Consider the following 21,564-nt stretch of genomic DNA (forward strand, 5'->3'; position numbering starts at 1 on the left):
AGGAGAATCGCTTGAACCTGGGAGGTGGAGGTTGCAGCGAGCCAAGATTGCGCCACTGCACTCTAGCCTGGGTGACAGCATGAGACTCTGTCTCAAAGAAAAAAAAAAAAAAAAAAAAAAAGGATATTTTTTCCTACACGCTTACGGTTAAGAGTTTGCTTGGTGCCTGTAATCCTGGCACTCTGAGAGGCCGAGGCAGGAGAATTGCTTGGGCTGAGGAGCTTAAGACCAGCCAGGGCAACATAGTGAGACCCTGTCTCTACACAAAATTTAAAAATTAGCTGGGTGTGGTAGTGCACTGATAGTCCCGAATACTAGGGAGGCTGGGGCAGGAGGGTGGCTTGAATCCAGGAGCTCAAGCCTGCCCTGAACCATGATTGTGCCACTGTACTCCAGTCTGGGTAACACAGTGAGACCCTGTCTCCAAAAAAAAAGTTTGCTTGGCATTATAAAGGAAATAAAAGGAGTGCACACAGAAAGTTTGCTTGGCACACCTGTCACGACACCTGTAAGTGGTGCTGGTCTCATGAGTAGAACAGATCTGTGAATGACAATTCTAATTTGTTGGGTCAGGATTTTCTCATTCATGTCTCCTCTTTCTCTATACCCAATGTCAGCTGATGACCAGTTTAAGAAATAACATTGGCCGGGCGCGGTGGCTCACGCCTGTAATCCCAGCACTTTGGGAGGCCGAGGCGGGCAGATCCTGAGGTCAGGAGATCGAAAGCATCCTGGCTAACACGGTGAAACCCCATCTCTACTAAAAATACAAAAAAAATTAGCCGGGCGTGGTTCGGGCACCTGTAATCCCAGCTACTAGGGAGGCTGAGGCAGGAGAATGGCGGGAACCCGGGACGCAGAGCTTGCAGTGAGCCGAGATCGCACCACTGCACCCGAGCCTGGATGACAGAGCGAGACTCCGTCTCAAAAAAAAAAAAAAAAAAAAAAAAAAGAAAAGAAATAACATCAACTAGAATAGTGCAAACTGCCTGCAAATTCCTTCCACTGTGGCCAACTTCCCAAGTGTGAGGAGGTCTGTGGGGAGCACCAAGACCAGCCACTTTGGCCTCCATCATTCTCACAAATACCTTTCCAGTCAGTGGGGAGGAAATAATCCCGTTGCCGATGTTCTTCTTGGAGTGATCTGGAATCACACTCGGGCGGCCGGGAAGGGAGGAGGAGCCTGTCCTGGAGATGAGGCCCTCGGGACTTTTCTTAGAGCCTGGAATTCTGTCAAAGGAAGAAAACAAGTAGGGAATTCTCTTACTAGGCATTACAGAAACGGAGAGAATTAGAATAAGTTAAGGCAGGGCAAAGGCAGAAACACGGCCTGGGGAAACCCTGCCAGTCCTAACCACTTCTCTGGAATCTCCCTTTGCCTTTCAACCACAGTGAGGCTGAGAGATCAGCCCCAGGTATCTGCTGAATATAAGCAGAGCAAGGGCAAATTAGAGTCAGAATTCCTCCAAGATCAGAGTTCAATGCACCAGAAAGCAAGAGAGACCCCTCAAACACCTCAGCCACAATCTGCAGAGACGTACAAAGCAGCGAAAATGCCTCAGCTGCCACAGCCTCCAGCCTCCAGGTCAGTGACAGCCAGCTCCGGGAGAAGGCCCCTCCAGAGAAGCTCTGCGGCAGCACCCCCACAAACACGTCCTTCCCAGCATATCCCTACAGGGGCAGCTTCCCCACACGGGAAGGGGCATTGGCTGGCTACCATCCAGGGAGCAGTACCTCTAATTTGGGGCAATACTATAAATGGTGACTTTCCTGTTTACATTCAAAACAGCATCAGTGTGAGGGCAGATGGGATCCTGTCCTGACCTTCCCAAGGCTCTGGCTTTACTAAAAAGTGTCCTTCCCTGTGGACGGTCTCTATGACACATGACGAATCCCTCCAGTGGAATTCCCAATTACCTTCAAACAAAAAAAGGTTAGGGAGGCCCACCGGTATAAGAAAAGAGCAGAGGGAGTGAGCTCATCTGGGGAGGGCGTGAGTTTATTACCGCAGATAGAACAGCACGTAGGCCTGCTGGTTCAGAACCACCTTGACGTTGCTGGAATGGACCAAGGAATCATTCATCTGGTACCACTGTCCATTGCTTGCCTGAAGCAGCCAAGGATGTTGCAGAAAACAAAACAATCAACAAGCATCCCATTATCCTCACTTTTTAAAAAGGGAATAAAAAATCTGTTAGTTGCTACATTTCCAAACACTATTAATAATCAACAGGTAGCAACTTCTATTAAAATGTGTAATATTTTCATAACTCGGAATGTGACCCCAAAGTGTGCTCTGCGTCCCAGTTCCTTCCTAGTGCCCCAACAGATAGGAACTGTCCCTTCTAAAGGACATTCAGGCAGTGTCATCACCATGGCCGATTTTGCCAGGGTTCTAAGGATGGCACCAGAAGCGGCTGCCTCTTCCGTGTCTCACTGCAAGTCTGAGAACACTAGATTCTGGTGCAACACTTCTGTAAAGGGCATCTTTTCACTCCACGCAGAGAGGCAACAACGAGGACTTGAATACAACCACAAAACATCACACTTTTCACAAAGTAAGTGCTCTACAGAGGCCACATCTGGATGTGCATGGGTGCTGAAACCTGTCCCAGGAGGCAGCTGCACTGACACAAGCCTCTCACCTTCACGTAGCAGTAATAGTGCCCGGCATGGCAGCTGTAGCCCGAGTGCACCAGGACAGCATAGAGTCCATACATGACAGGATCACCATTATTCTGGGACATATACGGACGTATGTTGAGGAATTCCGGATAGCCTACATCCTGTTTGAAAAATCAAGGAAAAGGCAAATAAAATTCACTTTGAGAGTAAAGATCAATTTGCCCTTTCCATCCACAACCACACAAAATGCCCAGCTTGTCTGGTCTTTAACAATTTGGGGGCCGGGCACAGTGGCTCACGCCTGTAATCCCAGCACTTTGGGAGGCTGAGGCAGGGGGATCACCTCGAGGAGTTCGAGATCAGCCTGACCAATACAGCGAAACCCCACTTCTAATAAAAATACAAAAAATTAGCTGGGCATGGTGGTGCACTGCCTGTAATCCCAGCTACTCAGGAGGCTGAGGAACAAGAATCACTTGAACCCGCGAGGCAGAGGTTGCAGTGAGCCGAGATCGAGCCACTGCACTCAGCCTGGGCGACAGAGTGAGACTGTCTCAAAACTGCCCCGCCACAAAAAAGAAAAAGACAATTTGGGGCGAATGGGTGTGCAGCAACGCTGTGCAGGAGCTCCCCCAGGCAATGATTAAAAACCAAGATGCTGGCCAGGTGCGGTGGCTCACGCCTGTAATCCCAGCACTTTGGGAGGCCAAGGCGGGTAGATCACAAGGTCAAGAGATTGAGACCATCGTGGCCAAGATGGCGAAACCTTGTCTCTACTAAAAATACAAAAATTAGCCAGGCGTGGTGGCATGTGCCTGTAGTTCCAGCTACTCGGGAGGCTGAGGCAGGAGAATCACTTGAAACTGGGAGGTGGAGGTTACAGTGAGCCGAGATCGTACCACTGCACTCCAGCCTCGCAACAGAGCAAGACTCCATCTCAAAACAATCAAAACAAACAAACAAAGAAAAAACACCAAGATGCTGAGAAGTGAGTCTTCTCCAGCCAGCCTATGGGAAACTTTATTGTCCCATCAAGCAATGCAGGATCTGTTCTTGTCTTTGTCAAGCATCTCCATTAGTTCTCTCACCACCTGGTTCCTAACGATCAAATGAGAAGAGTCACTCATTTTCTTTCCCTCCACTTTACAGGAACATTGTTGGTGGGAGAAAAGGGAGAGAATGCTGGGTTTTAGATCTTCAGAAATAAAAGTGATGAATTAATATAGCCAACTGCTACCGCAAATAAGACTTTTAATCAACTGGATCAGAAGAAAGGTCATGCTAAAATGTGTTCCCAAAACTGACCAATTTTTCATAGAAAAAAATACATGCACACATATACATAACATGTATACATATATGCATACATGCACACATAAAATACATGCACACATATATACATGCATGCATACATACGTATACACACATGCACACATATATACACGCACGCATACACATATATGCATGCATACACATATGTACGCATATACATACACGCACAACACATACATGCACGCACACATGCATACGCGCACACACACATGCATACACACATACATGCACACACATATACACACACACACATATAATACGTGCACACACATATATACATACATGCACACACATATATTCTTAGTAATAGTGCCCGGCATGGCAGCTGTAGGCTGAGTGCACCAGGACAGCACAGAGCCCACATGACAGGATTGCCATTATTCGGGGTCATATACAGACGTGTGTTTAGGAACTCCGAAAAATATATGCATAATTTTTTTTTTTTTTTTTAAGAAACACAGTCTAGCTCTGTCACCCAGGCTAGAGTGCAGTGGTACATTCATAGCTCACTGTAACTTCAAACTCCTGGACTCAAGCAATCCTCTTATCTCTACCTCCCAAGTAGCTGGGACTATAGGCACACGCCACCATGACTGGCCAATTAATAAAAATTTTTTAGGCTGGGCATGATGGCTCACACCTATAATCCCAACACTTTGGGAGGCCGAGGTGGGTGGATCACTTGAGGTCAGGAGTTCAAGACCAGCCTGGCCAACATGGTGGAACCCCGTCTCTACTAAAAATACAAAATTTAGCCAAGCATGGTGGCACACATTTGTGGTCCCAGCTACTTGGGAGGCTGAGGCAGGAGAATCGCTTGAACTTGGGAGGCAGATATTGTAGTGAGCTGAGATGGTGCCACTGCACTCTAGCCTGGGTGACAGAGTAAGACTCCGTCTCAAAAAAACACAAAAAAACCAAAATTTTTTTGTAGAGACAGGGTCTCACTATGTTGCCCAAGCTGGTCTTAAACTCCCAGTCTCAAGCAATCCTCCCACCTCAGCCTCCCTAAGTGCTGACATTAGAGTTGTGAGCCATTGTGCCCAGCCTAAATCATTTTTTTAAACTGAGTTGTGGGATTTGTTGAAATGCATAGATCTTCAGTATATAGATCAAAGAGTTTTGACAAGTATATACTGATGGACATGCAGAACATCAACTAGAAAATTCCCACGTCCCAGTCATTGCCCCCATCTCAAATATCCACTGTTCTGATTTCTGTCACCATTAATTTTGCCTGTTCTTAAACGTCACATACCATCAGTCATGTGCCACATAACATGTTTCGGTCAATGACAGACCACATATACAACAGTGATCCCATAAGATTATAATACTGCATTTTCACTGTACCTTCTCTATGTTTAGATACACAAATACTTCCCATTGTGTTGCAACTGCCTACAGTATTCAGGACAGGAACAGGCTGTGTAGGTTTGTGGCCTAGGAGCAATGGGCTATACCATACAGCCAGCTCCGTCATCTACGTCTGTGTAAATGCACTCTATGATGTTCACACAGTGACAGAATTGCCTGGTGACACATTTCTTAAAACATGCCCTTGTGGTTACACGACACCTGAGTCTACGACATAAAGAATCTGCAAACACATTTGAGAAATGCTGACCTAAGCAAGCCCCCTACCACTACCAGTGAGGAAACGGAGGCTCAGCCAAGGGTGTCGTTCCAAACCACATAACCAGGCTCTCAGAACAGAACTCTAGATTTTTATGAGATACAGACATCTACTGGGCACGGTGGCTCATGCCTGTTATCCCAGCACTTTAGGAGGCTGAGGTAGGCGGATCACCTGAGCTCAGGAGTTCGAGACCAGCCTGGCCAACATGGCAAAACCCCATCTCTACTAAAAATACAAAAATTAGCCAGGTGTGGTGGTGGGCACCTTAATCCCAACTACTCTGGAGGCTGAGGCAGGAGAATCACTTGAACCCAGAAGGTGGAGACAGCGCCACTGCAATCCAGCCTGGGCATCAGAGCAAGACTCTGTCTCAAAAAAAAAAAAAAAAAGAGAAAAAAGAAAAAAGAAACACATCTTCTATGAAAATGCCACTATAGGCCAGGTATGGTGGCTCACACCTGTAATCCCAGCACTGTGAGAGGTCAAGGCAGGCAGGTCACTTGAGCCCAGGAGTTTGAGACCAGCCTGGGCAACACAGCAAGATCCTGTCTCTACAAAAAACTTTTTAAAAAATTAACCAGGCATGGTGGCATGTGCCCACAGTCCCAGCTACTCAGGAGGCTAAGGCAGGGGGATCGCTTGAGCTTGGGAGGTCAAGACTGTAGTGAGCTGTGATTATGCCACTGCACTCCAGCCCAGGTGACAGAGTGAGACCCTGTCTTAAAACAAAATAAAATTTAAACAATAAAATACCATCGTGTCAAAAGTAGTTTTTTAAAACTCTATATTTCATAAAAAGCCAGAGCATGCAATGGCACCTGTTCTAGACATCAAAAGGACATGGACGATGCAAGTCCCACCGCCCAGTGCTCATCACACTCATCTGGAGAACCCTGAACGTCCCTGCCAGGACCAGCCCAAGCACAACCAGAAGCTGCGGTAAATCCATTAAGACAGTGGCCCTGGAACTTGACTGTGTATAATAAGCATTTAGGGATTTTGCAAAAATGCAGATTCCCGGGCCCTGTCCTCCAGAGATTCAAATTCACTGGCACTGGGATAAACCCAGAAACGTCTATTTTTAAAAGGCGTCCCAGGTTGCTTCCCCTCTCTGTGACTGTCTTCCCGTCCTGGACAAGGGCGAAACTACAGTCCCTACTTCACAATATGTGTAGAACCTTTAGAACAGGGACAGGTACTGTGTAAACAGCAGCTATCAAACTCGTGGCTATCACTTTCTTCGTGTTATTCTGATGCCGACTGTGGCCCACGGAGCTGCCTGGGATGGTGTCACGAGTGCTCACCTTGGTGATCTTCCCCCCGCTGAAGTTGGCAAAGCGCTTGAGGGAAAGGGTTAAGACGTTGGATGTTCTGTGGATGGTGAAGCGCTTGCTGGCTGGAACCTTCTTCTTGCATCTATGAAGAAGGTGACGAGAAAGATTAATGAATGATTGATTCGTGCTCTGAAAAATGTTGTCTTAACGCTAAGTTAATAACAGCAACAACTGCTCTGTAATAGTGGAATCTTCATCAATGAGATTTCGACCTTCTGCTCCTCTAAAAATCACATTAAGCATGCCTCAAGTAAAGGAAAGCTACCACAGGGAAATAAGACTACAGAAAGTGGGAAGATTCTAAAGCAAAAAAATAAAAGTACTGTACCCACCAGGAAACTAAATAAAATACAGGAAAAAGTTGCTTTGGGCCAACACAGGAAAGAGCAAATTAAAGCAGATGTGGCTGAGTGATAAAACGGGCAGGCAGGAAGTCAACGTAAGCAAAGCTAGAAGATGCGCAAACACAGGGAGAGAAAACAGAGGCAGAGGCGCGCAGCTTGGAGAGCTGCAGGAAACAGACCTAAAGAAGAGTAAAGCAGAATTAAGAATATATTCTTTAGTGCCTACAGCTTTACAATGACCTAGATATAAAGATACTCAGCCGGCTGTAGTAGCGTGATCCCAGCACTTTGGGAGGCAAGGCAGGCAGATCACCTGAGTTCAGGAGTTCGAGACCAGCCTGGCCAACAAGGTGAAACCCTGTCACTAGTAAAAATGCAACAAATGACAAAGTAAGAGTTCTATCTGCAGAAATGGAAAAATGTCCAAAACCAGTTAAGTAAAAAATGAAAGCCAAAGAAAACACTCCTTAAGAGGCAAGAGAGCAGCTGGTTGGGCACAGTCCCTGGGGCGGCCGCCCGGTGCCAGCCAGTGTGAACTGATGTGAGCTCGTGCTCTGCCACGTCCTCTTGGTGTGGCCCTATGGCTGGTCACTTCACTTCTCTGTGCCTCAGTTTCACCATCCCTAGCAATGGGAAACCACAGCCTCTACTGCACAATATATGCGGCATCTTTAGAACAGGTATGGTGTAAACTGTAGCTATAAAAATCATAGCTATTGCTTCATTCGTGTTATTTAGAAGTTTGAGTTTTTAGGACACACATAGGTTCCTCAAGAAATGCGAGCAGCGGTCACCGCTAAGGAAGAGTGGGTGGGCACAACACTGTCAGGTGAGGGGACTTATTTCCCGTCTGGTATCAGTCTTCTGCCACAAGCAACGTGAAACTTACTTAGCACACATGTAGGCATTCTCTCCACTCAGGACATCTGCTTTCACAAAAAGTTCCAGAGCACGCACAATATTCGCAGCTTGCTGAGGAGGACAAAAACAGGGAGTAAAATACACAGCAGAGGAAAAAGGCTGATTCAAGAAATGCCAAATTTAAGGTCTTTTTTAGGCTGAGGCAGCAAATCACAAAACTTAGACTCGCATAAAAATTTGCCCACTAGCTGCCAGACTGGGACTCCTTCTCCAGAGACAAGAAATGAAAGCAGCCAGGAACAGCGGCTCACGCCTATAATCACAGCACCTTGGGAGGCCGGGGCAGGAGTATCATTGAGGCCAGGAGTTTGAGACAAGCCTGGGCAACATAGCAAGACCCCCATCTCTGCAAAGAAATTTTAAAAATTAGCCAGGCGTGGTGGTGCATGCCTGTAGTACCAGCTGTGTGGGAGGATCACTTAAGCCTAGAGGTCAAGACTACAGTGAGCTATGATTGCGCCACTGCACTCCTGCCTGGGCCACAGAGCAAGACCCTGTCCCTCGAGCCCCTATAAAAAAAAGCAAAGCAAAGAAATGACAGCTGCAGGTCTGCCATGAATCAGTCACTTTTATCAGGATGATCTTGTAGCTGGACCTGCTCTGGAGCTTGGGTTGGCCCAGCAAAGGCAGACCGCCCTCCCGCAGACTGTAGCTGGAGCAGGGTGTGCAATAAAGCCAAGGCTGCTCTCCCAGGTGAGGCCCACAGAGCCACCAAGCTCCAAAGGCTGCACGCCGCCCAGAGCACACAACAGACTCTCCTCAAGCCCTGGGGACAGCGTTGTTCCTGTTCATGCTTCAGGACACAAAACCCAATTTTACCATTTTTTTCTTTAAATAAAAGGATATGCATAGGAAAAACTCTAGAAAGAAACAGGTAAAGACAATGGTCTGTACTGCAAGGCGGCAGGGAGCAAAGGAGTTTTCTCCCTATCTATTTTGATCTGATGCCTTTACTGTTCTGTGGGTTCTGTTTCACCCTCTGGCCTCGCTCTCCTACTGCAAAAGTGAAGGGCAGGACAGATCTGTACCCGGATCTCCAGCGCGACGTCCAAGTAGGGGTCGTAGGTGTCCGAGACGCTCTTGCACACGGAGCACTTCACTGCAACAGAACAGAGGCAGTGGAGCAGGTGGGGCCTGGCAGAGGCACTCCCAGCTCCCAAGACCAAGACCCAGCAGGGAGGCAGACTCTCAGCAGGGCTTTGGCCAAAGATGAGATTCCCACTAGCCCCTGAAGCATCCTGGTGTCCGAACAGAGAGCTCTCTTTCACCACTGAAGTTCACAAAGATGGATGTCAATATCTTTGCACTCACAGGGCCCTCCCTGCCTGGACTGCTGACCACCACGTGCGGTACTCTCCTGCTGAGGGAGAGCAGAGGGAAGAGCTGCCTCCTCCCTGCACGCGTGCACAGCACTTCCTCATGAGAATATATATATATACGTGTGTGTATATATATATATACACGTATATATATATACGTGTATATATATATATATATTTTTTTTTTTTTTTTGACATAGAGTCTTGCTCTGTCACTCAGGCTGGAGTGCAGTGGTGGGATCTTGGCTCACTGCAACCACCACCTCTTGGGTTCAAGCAATTCTCCTGACTCAGCCTCCCAAGTAGCTGGGAGTGCAGGCATGCGCCACCACGCCTGGCTGATTTTTGTATTTTTAGTGGAGACGGGGTTTCACCATGTTGGCCATGGTTGGCCAGGCTGGCCTCGAACTCCTGACCTCAGGTGATCCTCCTGCCTCGGCCTCCCAAAGTGCTGGGATTACAGGCGTGAGCCACCACACCCAGCCCTCATGGGAATATTCTAACAACTGCTCCAGTGGCCAGGCGGGCCAAGAGTCTCAGGAAACCATGGCTCAAGACCTCAGAGACTGACCCAGGTCTGCACAGCGAAGAAAGAGCCCCAGCCTGCGTTCCAACTCTTAGGGTTTCCTGGGTTCATGTTCTAATCCTGGCAAGAAGCAGTAGAACAAACGTCTCCACTTACCGCGTGATCTGAGATACCCTCCAAAAATTTGATGGACCAAGGTAGTAGCCTGCGTTTGACGATCCAACCTGAAAAGGAGACCCCAGCCTTTAAGGGAAGGGCTCAGCATGATGACACGAGGGATGGCCCCATCCCAGCAGCCCCATGCCCACCAGTCACAAGCTCAGCGTGAGGCTGGGAAACTCCACCCCCCACCCGAGTCACCACAGACCCTTAACCTCCATCCTCAGCCCACGCTGCCTGGCAGTCTCTCTGCAGAGCTCTGACCTCCTCAGGGCCCCACTACCCACAGTAGCCATTTCAGACCTTCACAATGCCCACTGCCACCCACTTCACAGAAAATAAAAGCCCCGAGAAATGTACGTATATCCTCACCCAGTGTTGCCTTTTCTTTTTGGTCTCAATAAAAAGTAAGTACCCAAATCTAGAGTGAGGCGGGAGGCCAAACATCCCCCTGAGCTAGGGCGCCCACCCAGCCCACCCTTCCACTTCTCTGCTGGTCACAGACAGCTGGTCCCCAATCTGGGAAGAGGGGTGGGGGTGGGAACAAAGGCACAAACAGGACCAAATCTCCCCGGCTCTGCACCCGTTTCAGAGAGGACAGCGGAGTCAGACGTGGGCTTCGGGGTCAGGAGCCCTGCCCTCATTCATGTCCCCCGCACCGCTCACTAACTGGGATCTGAGGCACTCTGAGCTCTGGGGCCTCTTCTCACCCGGACCCGGGGCTGCCTGGTGCCTCCCACGCCTACGTATCCATATGGTAGCTACTCACGCTGGAAGATTCTGAAACAATACACCACATCCAGTCTCTGCTCCTGGTTCTACTTGCAACCCACTGCATCTGGTCCTGACTCACTGCTCTGGAACTGCCTTCCTCAGAGTCGCCTAAGGCCTCCAGGCATGAGGCCAGCTGGGTCTGTAGGCCCTTTACTAGGAGGCTGCGCAGTGCGCCGGTGCACCCACTCCCTCCAGAAGAGCTTCCCCTCTCCCCAGGCTCTCCAGCCCCGTCTCCCCAGCTGCTTCCCCGACTCCTCACTGGCACAAAGCGGGGCTGTTTCCAGGGCTCTCTCCACGTTTCCCACGGCCACCCAGACCATTCCACACCCGCAGGCTACACTCCCCCTCCCACAGAACATGCACACCTCAGTCTCTCATCTGGCCTGTGTGACTATTTACCATGGCACTTCCCAGACTCCGGGAGCTCTGAAATACTTGGGGGACCAATACAGGATCATTCAATTTTTATTCTGCAAAGTTAGAAAATGAAAAATCAACTGCCACCATCTACTGTCCCACCATTCTTCAAAAGTGACCTTTTAACTGCAAATACTAGCAAGGACGTAATCTCTGCATGGACTGAGAACTGTGGGTAGCTGCGTGTGATGGCGGCTACCAAAATCCAGACCACCCCCACAACCCCTCTGTCATCCAGAAGCCCGCAAGCACCAGCGCCCACAGGGCCACAAGGAATCCCCTCTTGCATAACCCAAAGCAGAGGAAGCACAACTGTCACCTTCCCCAGGAGGAGGAAAGCCAAGCTGAGTGACAGCGAGCTCCCACAGGCATCCCACTGAGCCTGGGGACAAAGGGCAGTAGAGAACAGCTGGGCAAGAATGGAGGAGGGGGCAGGAGGTGGCCCGAGAGCCACCCGGAATCACAGCTGCAAAGGGCACCCTGAAGTGAAGTGCTGAATATGGGGTCTCACAGGCACGCAGCTGGAGTAGCAGTCTCCACAGGCATGGGCTCTCAGGGGGAGGAGGCAAAAAGGCAGGCAGGCGTCCTTAGAAGGGCAGTGAAGGGCAAGAGAGGCAAAAGGGGAAACATCAGGGTCCTGAAAAAAACTCAAAACTATCCTAGACTATCAACCCTTCTGCTGCCAGAGGAAAAGCCAACCATGAAAGTGCACTGCACGGGGCAGACAGAGGAGGTGCTCTGGATACGAATCTTGAAAACCAGCAGACCCACAAGATAAATGAAAGCAGGCCCAGTCTATGCAAAGTGCTTCAAGCACAAAGCAGCAATGAACAAGAATCAAAACACCTCATGGGATGCAAACTAGCTCCAGAAAACAGACATGATGCCGAGGACACAGCCAGCAAAACTCCAAGCCGAACGTCCTCAACACAGTGAGAGTGGCCTCATTTCTGGAACTAGAGTGCCATACACAGCTGCCCTCCTGGAGGAACTTATGAGAGGCCGGGCTTCACCCAGCCAGGAGCGCACCAGAGGTGTCAACTGGAGGGTGGGCAATGAGCAACGGGAAGATGTAACCATAACCCAAGGCTGGGCAAGAAAAAGATACCACCTTACAGGTGCCAACAAAAAAAATGAAATCATGCACACTAAAATGGCAAGAGAGAGAGGAGAGGAAAAGCGCTAGGAAGTAAAGGGTACCACGGTGGACTGCCAAATCAGACAGTGAGGGGTGAGGAAAACAGGACCAGGTGCATTTCAAAAGGGCGTAGGAAACCAGCAGGCAGCATGGAGCGTGCCTGCAGTTCCAGTTACTGGGCGGGAGGATTGCTTGCGTCCAGGAGGTGGAGCCTGCCGTGAGCGGAGATCGCACCACTGCACTCTAGCCTGGGAGACAGAGCAAGGCCCTGTCTCAAAAAGAATGGTTTATGTACAAAGGTAGCCATTAAAACAAAAACACACATCTTCCTAATATCCAAAGAAATTTGAGAAATAAAGAAAAATCAGAAATAAGCACAGTAAATATGCTACCTATAATTACTATAAAATACATAAATATGACAGAATTGAGACCAAACTTTTCAGTCATAACAGGAAATGTGAAGGGGCTTAACCTGCCTATTAAAAGATGGTCATTTTGGCTTACAAAACAAGACAGATCTTAAGAACGCCTCTAAGAAAGGGTTCAGAAAGTGACAGCAAGGGGCCGGCGGAAACCCTGCAAAGCAGGGGCTGCAGCACTGACACTGGCCATGGCAGAATTCAGAACAAAAGCCACTCCACGTGACAAGTGAAGACACTCAGAATGCTAAAAGCAACGATCCTCAATGAAGACATGACAGTTACGAATATCTAACCACAACCACCTGTATAGAGCAAAACTAGAGGAGATGCAAGGAGACAGGCACCCACCAGAATTCCAGTAATCATGGACTTAACACACTATTCCAAACAGATGAAGGGGACAAGAGCACATAGATATAGAAAATGAAAACTGCATCATCAATAGACCCATCCATGGACAGAGGAGCAAACCAACACCCTGGCAGTCTCAGCAGCCACCGCCAAGTATGCAGGAAACATTCACAAACGCTGGTCACCTATAATCACGGAGAAAACATCAGGAAGTTCCATGAAGTAGAAATATTATCAACACGCTCTGATCATAATGCAAGTAACATCAAAAGTCATCTACAGAAGCAAAAGACAAAAAGGCCCCTCCACCTGCAAATTAAATGGAATAATTTGCTTTATGAGAAGCTCACCATTGGTGTCATTCTTATTTTTTCTCACTCCACATTTCACTACAGACCAATGAAAGCTCTCTCATGGACCGACATCTGGTGAGCCTTCATCTCTCCCCTGGCAATGCCTGGCCACCTGACACCTGGCCTCCCTCCTCTTTCCAGCAATCCTGGTACCAACGAATGGCTCACTACCACCCACCCCAATGCCCAGAACGCAGACCTGCATTCCTCCCATCTCATAGCCCCAAATCCAAACCGTTATTCATTCTACCTCCCATCCTACTCCTCACGAATTTCTTCCACCGCAGACTCTGGTTAATTGGACTGACTGAAGCCCAGGGGTCAGTTTCCGTCCTAAGAGCGCTCCAGGTGGCTGCACCCTGTGCCCAGAGCCAGGCCCCCTGCTATAGGCTCGCTGCACTCCCCCTGCAGGTGCTGGGGACACCGCAACCCTCCTCCTGGGGACACCTACTTGCCTTTGCAGGCCCTCAGGGGTCACTTCTCCCAGGAAGCCGCCTCTGGGTGAGGTAATATCCCTCTATCACAGCACTGGCCACACCACACTGCAAACGCTGCTGGGGTCCACTGTCTTCACCAATTACACCACGAGCTCCACAGACTCCAGGACCATGGCTTCTATCTCTCAGTTCCCAGGGCTAGCTATGGGGCCCAGCACACAGGGAACAGCAGTTCAATTACCCAGTTCACTGAAGGGCAGACCCGGGATCATACAGGGAGCAAGGAAGCTTGAGCCCCTTCAGAAGAAGGGGAAGAACGCGTGACCAAACCCTCAAAACAGACAAAAAGGAATGCATCTTAGGAATGCAGTGAAAGTTGCCTTCATATAAGTGATTTAAGTAAGTTTTCTTAAGCCAGGAATGGTGGCTCATGCCTGTAATCCCAGCACTAAGAGGCCAAGGCAGGCAGATCACTTGAGGCCAGGAGTTGGAGACCAGCCTGGCCAACACGGCAAAACTCTGTCTCTACTAATAATACAAAAATTAGCCAGGCACGGTGGTAATCCCAGCTACTGCACTCCAGCCTGGGCGACAGAGCAAGACTCCTGTCTCAAAAGCAGTTTTCTTTCTGGAAGTCTTATTTACGTAAGAATATCATCCACTGAGGCCAGTGGTTTTGCCATTTCAATCACTTATTGCCACAACTCAACTTCTCTAAAGAACATTCTAGCTATATTCCCTAAACTATTTAAAGTATTTCTATGATCCTAAGCTGAGGCAATACAAGGAAGTCCTAAGCATTTCCTGCCTGTTTTCTTTGGTCTGAACCTATGAACTCAGGAATGACACAAAGACAATTTGTGATGGCAACCATCACATATAAGGGCTTATGTGGTATGTGAATAAGAAACAGCAGCCAGGCACAGTCAGATCCTAAAGTTATAAACTTCCTCATGTTAAAGCTCCCTGTTTGTACATATACATGTACATATAAATTATACTGCAGAGACCTCATTCCTATCACCCCAACCTCTTTTCAAAAACGACATGATTTTTAAGAGACTGAAAAAGTCCATAGTAAGAACTGAATGCCCCTAAGAAGGTCTGCTAACATATTTCCCCCTAACTGAGCTGCTCAGACACAGCTGCCGCCACCACAGCCACCCGATCCTACCAAGCCGCCCCGGACCAGCAGGACGTCTCCGGAGACAGCCCTTTCCCAGGAAGCAAGGGCAATCCCCTATTCGGGCTCCAACAGGCTGAGTACCCAGAGGCAAATTCTGCCACGTCTACCCAAGGGCAGCCTGGGTAGAAAGGTGCCGGGCTGGCTGTTGCCATAGGAATGTTCTGCTGCCACCATGTAGAAAAGGTGTCCAAAGCCCTGGGAGGGTGGGTGGGGAAGCACGCACTTGGCACAGCCATTCAGGCAGGCTTTCTGCATGGCGTCGATGGTGTACCGCAGGAACTCATGCGCGTCCTCCTGGTTCCCAAAGCGGAAGTGTCGGGCGATCTCTAAAAGAGGAAGAAACAGGGAGGGAAGAGCTCGTGTCTTCTCATCAAACGGCCTGCGGCTGCTTTCCTGAACGGCCATTCCTGGCTGTTATAAGGGGAAAATACTGCAACTTTTCAAAGGAACAAGTGAGGAAAACAAGAGCTCTACCTGGATTTTCTATATCCCAATCCCAATTCATCATGGCCACCACTTTCTCAATAAGATTGCAGGCTTGAACATTCACTACTTCACAGACAAGGAAGAACACCAAGCCCTCAAAAATGTAAAATGCCGGCTGGGTGAGGTGGCTCACACCTGTCACTCTAACACTTCAGGAGGCCTGGGTGGGAGGATCACTTGAGCCCAGGAGTTCGAGGGCAGCCTGGGTAACATAGGGAGACTTCATCTCTACAAAAATAAAAAATAAAAAAATTAGCCAGGCATGATGGCATGTGCCTGTAGTCCCAGCTACTTGGGTGGCTGAGGCAGGAGGATGGGTTGAGCCTAGGAGGTTGAGGCTGCAGTGAGCTATGATCTCACCACTGCAATCTCCAGCCTGGGCAATAGAGCAAGACTCTATCTCAGAAAGAAAAAGAATAAAGAATGTAAAATCCGGCAGGGTGCAATGGCTTATGCCTGTAATCCCAACACTTTGGAAGGCCAAGGCAGGAGGATCGCTTGGAGCTGGGAGTTGGAGACCAGCCTGGGCAACATGGCCAGACCCCATCTCTACAAACAATACAAAAACAGTCAAGTGTGGTGCGCCTGTAATCCCAGCTACTCAGAAGGCCAAGGCTGACTGCTTGAGTCCAAGAGTTTGAGGCTGCAGCGAGCCGTGATTGCACCACTGTCCTCCAGCCTAGGTGTAAGAGCAAAACCCTGTCTCAAACAAAAAGAATGTAAAATCCATTGAATATCTCTCCAAAAGCCAATATAAAACACAGGTGAGTAAGTATTTCACAGTGCTACAATTTACACAGATTTCAAAAACCGGTAATAGGCCTCTTCTTTCTGCCAAGTGAATGTGAATGAGACTTTTTTACAGCATAGGCAACTGATTCCTGATATTCAGAATGGAATTGGTACATTCCTCATCCATCCCTCCTCCCAGCTCTCCCTCAGGCTCACCTGCCTGCCCCAAATACACAATAACTCCTCCACCTGCCCAAAGGAAAAGCTACCTGTCCTGACCTGCCCCCACTAAGAGGCTTCCCCACTGACCCCAGCCCACATGTCTCTAAACTGCTCTTCCTTGAGTCTGCGCCACCACATGCAGGGCTGTTAGCACAGAGGGATTCCCAAGACTTCATCCATGACTCACTCTTCTCTCCCTTCTACCAACTCCCCAGCACCTCCTACAGGGTGAGCACTTAGCAGGCCTTCAGTAACAGACGGAGAATGGCACAGTGGCTCGTGTCTGTAATCCCAACACTTTGGCAGGCCAAAACAGAAGGACTGCTTAAGGCCAGGAATTTAAGACCAGCCTGGGCAACATAGCGAGAACCCCGTCTCTACAAAAAATTAAAAAATAAATAAATCACGAAAATTTTAACATGGATTGATGCTTACTTTTCAGGTCTCGGATGAAGGAGACGGGCTTGATGGCGTTGCCGCTGTTGGCGAAGGCCTGGACAATGTGGTTCTGCATGACACACAGCATGCAGAAGCTTCCCTGGTGGCCTGCCGGCGTGGAAGGAGGAGCAATTTTAAGACAAGAGCTTTCAAAGAACTCACGGTGAGGCCCCCACCCCAAACGTTAACACAGCCAGAAACACAAGCAGGTAAGAGCAAACCAGGCTGTGAGAGAACGGCTGAGCCAGAGATCCCAGACCTCTGCTGACTGGGTGACCACAAGGAAATGTTATTCTCTGCTGGATGGCGTTTGGAAGCTATGATCCATCCAAAGCTGAAACTCTCACCATCACAACCTCACACCATCACCCCACGTTAATGCTGACCTGTGCATGATCCTTTTCAGATTTCACTAGTATTATTTACTTATAAAAAGACTAAGACAGATTTTCAAAATGAAGCTTAAAAGATGTATTCTCGAATTTCTAAGCTGCATCACATGGTAAATAGGCTAAAATATTTTAGGGCTGATAGCCCCTTAATAGTGCCTCAGATATGGGACCGTCTGTTCCACTGGTTCTAGTAAACACCTCGCTAGGATACATCTGGGGTTGAAAATGTTTTCTGGGAAGATCCAGATAGCAAATCCTTTCCTATCTGAGGGCTATACAGTCTAGTCACAACTATGCTCCTGTATTGTAGAGGAGGCAGCCATAGACAATATATGAACAATGGGGTATGAACGTGTTTAATAAAACTTTATTTACACACACAGAGAGCAGGCCAGATGAGTCTGCCCACCCCTGCTCTACATAAAACGCCTCACTAGGCATTAGGCTAGACAGTGGTCCTTTTTTTTTGAGACAGAGTCTCACTGTCACCCAGGCTGGAGTGCAGTGGCACAATCTTGGCTCACTGCAACCTCCGCCTGCCGGGTTTAAGCAATTCTCCTGCCTCAGCCTCCCAAGTGGCTGGGACTACAGGCTCGTGCCACCATGCCAGGCTAATTTTTTGTATTTTAGTAGAGACAGAGTTTCACCATGCTGGCCAGGCTGGTCTCGAACTCCTGACCTTGTGATCCACCTGCCTCAGCCTCCCAAAGTGCTGGGATTACAGGCGTGAGCCATCGAGCCCAGCCCCAACAGTGGTACATTTTTACCTTTCAAATTATGATGTAAATAAACACTGCTGTGATCGCCGAACTCCCCTCAATCTCTCTCAACCCCATTTTCCATGTTCCTTCATTCAAAGTCACCACTATCCTGAATTAGGCAATGATCGTTCTCATTCATGTATTATCACACACATGTGTATCCATGAACAATAAATGGCACTGTAGCTACATGTTTCCAAACTTCCTTTCTATAAATCATATCATGCAGTTACGTATCATTCAGCAATGTGCTTTACAAAAATCCATGTTGCTAGACATAGCTCCAGTTCCTTCAAATCTTCCAGCTAGAATATTTCACTGAATGAAGAGACCACTGTTATTTATGTATCCACCACTAACACACACTTAGCCTTTCCATTTTCTCTGCTATCATAGACATTTTGCAATGAACAATCCTGCACCTGTCTCCTTGAGCACATGGGTCAGTTTCTCTAAAGCACACGCTCAGAAGACAAATTTCTGGACCAAAGGGCAAGCACACCTTCAAATCGCTAGATACTGTTGTCTACTACACAGTGCATTACCTATTATCTATTATCAAATAGATCCATCTCATAACACAAAACTCAACCCAAATCATTTCCCTGCAATATCTCCAACTCCTTAGACTTCAAAATCAATAATGCAACAGCATGCAGCCTGCTTAGCAAATAGACATTAAAATGCTATTATTTACACAAAATTCCTCTTGAAGAGATGTAAAAAACTCTCCATGAGATTGCCTTTACATAAAGGGGAGGTTTTTTTCATTTTAGACTTCTGCTTGCCTTTTCTAACTATATCCATGTTATTACTTTTATTTTTAAAATGACAATGATTGGTGAACTCAAAATTAGGCAAAAATTATGTCATTTAAAAGAAAACACAGGCCAGATGCAGTGGCTCACGCCTGTAATCCCAGCACTTTGGGAGGCCAAGGCAGGTGGATCACGAGGTCAGGAGGTTGAGACCATCCTGGCTTACACAGTGAAACCCCGTCTCTACTACAAATACAAAAAATTAGCCAGGCATGGTGGCACGTGCCTGTAGTCCCAGCTACTCGGGAGGCTGAGCCAGGAGAATCGCTTGAACCTGGGAGGCGGAGGTTGCAGTGAGCCAAGATCACACCACTGCACTCCTGCCTGGGCAACAGAGTGAAACTCCATCTCAAAAAAAAAAAAAAAAAAGGACAACATAAATATTGAAGAGCTCTTTTTTTTCCAAAACCTAACTTCAGGTAAGATACAGTTTTACTACAAAAGAAAATGGCCATGGGGGCCCACACCTGTAATTTCAGCACTTTGGGAGGGTGAGGCGGGTGGAACACGTGAGGTCAAGAGTTCAAGACCAGCCTGGCCACTTGGTGAGACCCCATCTCTACTAAAAATACAAACATTAGCCATGTGCGGTGGCAGTCACCCGTAATCCCAGCTACTTGGGAGGATAAGGGAAGAGAATCGCTTGAACCTGGGAGGTGGGGGTTGCAGTGAGCCGAGACTGTGGCAACTGCACTCCAGCATAAGCAACAGAGACTCTGTCTCAAAAAATTGTGTAGAAATTAAGCCTCTAATCATTATATATAAAACGCTGCTGGTTGGGCATGGTGGCTCACACCTATAATCCGAACATTTTGGGAGGCTGACGCAGGAGGATCGCTGAGCCCAGGTGTTTGAGACCAGCCTGGGCAACACTGCCTAACCAAATCTCTACCCAAAGAATACAAAAAAAAAATTAGCTGGGCGTGGTGCTATGAGTCTATAGTGCCAGCTACTTGGGAGGCTAAGGTGGGAGGATTGCTTGGGAGGTGGAGGTTGCAGTCAGCTATGATTACACCACTGGACTCCAGCCTGCGTGACAGAGTGAGACTTTGTCTCGAAAAAAAAAAAAAAAAAAAAAAGCTTCTTTCAGCCTAATAAAATATCACTCTTAACACGGTAAATAACAATCTAAGCCAGGTTCTCCAGCAATATATGAGATTAATTTAAGTGGCACATGGACAAATATTTGTTCGTGTAATTTAGGAAAATATAACTCAAAAGTCAATCTATGACTACACGGACATAGAGAGATTTGGGAAACAAAAGGACAGGACTGAACTGCGTTCCTCCTAGACTATTTACACAGTGTTTCTCTTCTAGCTAAATATTAGCGCCAGAGACAGTCCAGCCTACGGCAGGAGCTGCTGCTCCGTGCCACGTGCACAGTGGACCCTCGTCAGAACAAACACCCCTTAGGATCCTCAACTCTTCAAATGCCATGTGCTAGGAGGGGGAGACCACAGCCAAAGCCCACTTAGGGGTCACTCAGGATCCAGTGGGGTGCAGGAAAAAAAGGCCACAACGTCTCTTCATATGTTCCAAGATAGTAAGATGCACTAATATTTCACAGTGATACTGGCCCATGGGACCGGTATCGGAAGGAAGACCAGGCGTTCCCCTTGAAGGGATGGCCATGGCTGCCTTACTCACACACTTGCTGCTGACATGCTGCAACAAACTGCAGCTTACCTGTGCCAGGTTATGGGGATTTACAGATGTTATCTAGTTTTAACTAAATTAATCCTCACAAAGTTGGCAAATGGCTCAAAAAGATCCTGCAGAGAAACCAAGAATGGAAGGCAGCTCTACAGTGGAAGAGCCCTGACAGGCCTGGGATAGCAGAGTCTTACTGCCAAAACCATGAGACGAAAACAACGGCCATCTAGTCAAATCTTACTGAAAGTCCACCCAGAACCACCTCAAAATTACCAAGGTCACCACTGGAAATAGGGGCTACAATTAGCCATCTCAACAATGTGCTTCTGCAGGGCACGGTGGCTCATGCCTGTAATCTCAGCACTTTCGGAGGCAGAGGCAGGCAGATCACCTGAGGTCGAGAGTTCAAGACCAGCCTGGTCAACATGGTGAAACTTCATCTCTACTAAAAATACAAAACTAGCCAGGCGTGGTGGCGGGCGCCTGCAGTCCCAGCTACTTGGGAGGCTGAGGCAGGAGACTCTCTTGAACATAGGAGACAGGGGTTGCAGTGAGCCGAGATTGCACCACTGCACTCCAGCCTGGGTGACAGAGCGAGACTCCATCTCCAAAAAACGCCCCCAAACCATGTGCTGCTTCATCTCAACAACTATGCCTTGATAATTAACCTTTGCTGCTATGAAGCCATCGCAATTAGCAAGATGTTTACAAACACTTCCCACTGCATGGCCATCTTGTGTTCTTTTATTTGTTTTTTTGAGACGGAATCTTGTTCTGTT

The 21,564-nt window shown here is 48.1% G+C and overlaps 1 protein-coding gene across 22 annotated transcripts in view; it reads right to left on the reverse strand.

Moving 5' to 3' along the window:
- Positions 1–21,564, reverse strand: part of USP36 (ubiquitin specific peptidase 36) — a 53,865-nt gene that overhangs the window by 24,753 nt on the left and 7,548 nt on the right. For 13 of the 22 annotated variants that reach the window (XM_063799395.1, XM_063799394.1, XM_016933036.3 and 10 more), the window contains exons 5-13: positions 17,156–17,266; positions 15,504–15,606; positions 10,197–10,264; positions 9,224–9,294; positions 8,164–8,246; positions 6,901–7,012; positions 2,646–2,786; positions 2,007–2,107; positions 1,089–1,230 (exon numbers count right to left, since the gene is read on the reverse strand). In XM_063799395.1, the coding sequence (XP_063655465.1) occupies positions 1,089–1,230; positions 2,007–2,107; positions 2,646–2,786; positions 6,901–7,012; positions 8,164–8,246; positions 9,224–9,294; positions 10,197–10,264; positions 15,504–15,606; positions 17,156–17,266 (932 nt within the window). Of the gene's footprint in view, positions 1–1,088; positions 1,231–2,006; positions 2,108–2,645; positions 2,787–6,900; positions 7,013–8,163; positions 8,247–9,223; positions 9,295–10,196; positions 10,265–11,372; positions 11,444–15,503; positions 15,607–17,155; positions 17,267–21,564 lie in introns of all 22 variants that reach the window. The other 9 variants (XM_063799405.1, XM_063799406.1, XM_063799402.1 and 6 more) reach the window with 2 other exon arrangements.

Source organism: Pan troglodytes, chromosome 19 (genome assembly GCF_028858775.2).
Source record: "Pan troglodytes isolate AG18354 chromosome 19, NHGRI_mPanTro3-v2.0_pri, whole genome shotgun sequence".
In the NCBI taxonomy this organism is placed as follows: domain Eukaryota; kingdom Metazoa; phylum Chordata; class Mammalia; order Primates; family Hominidae; genus Pan; species Pan troglodytes.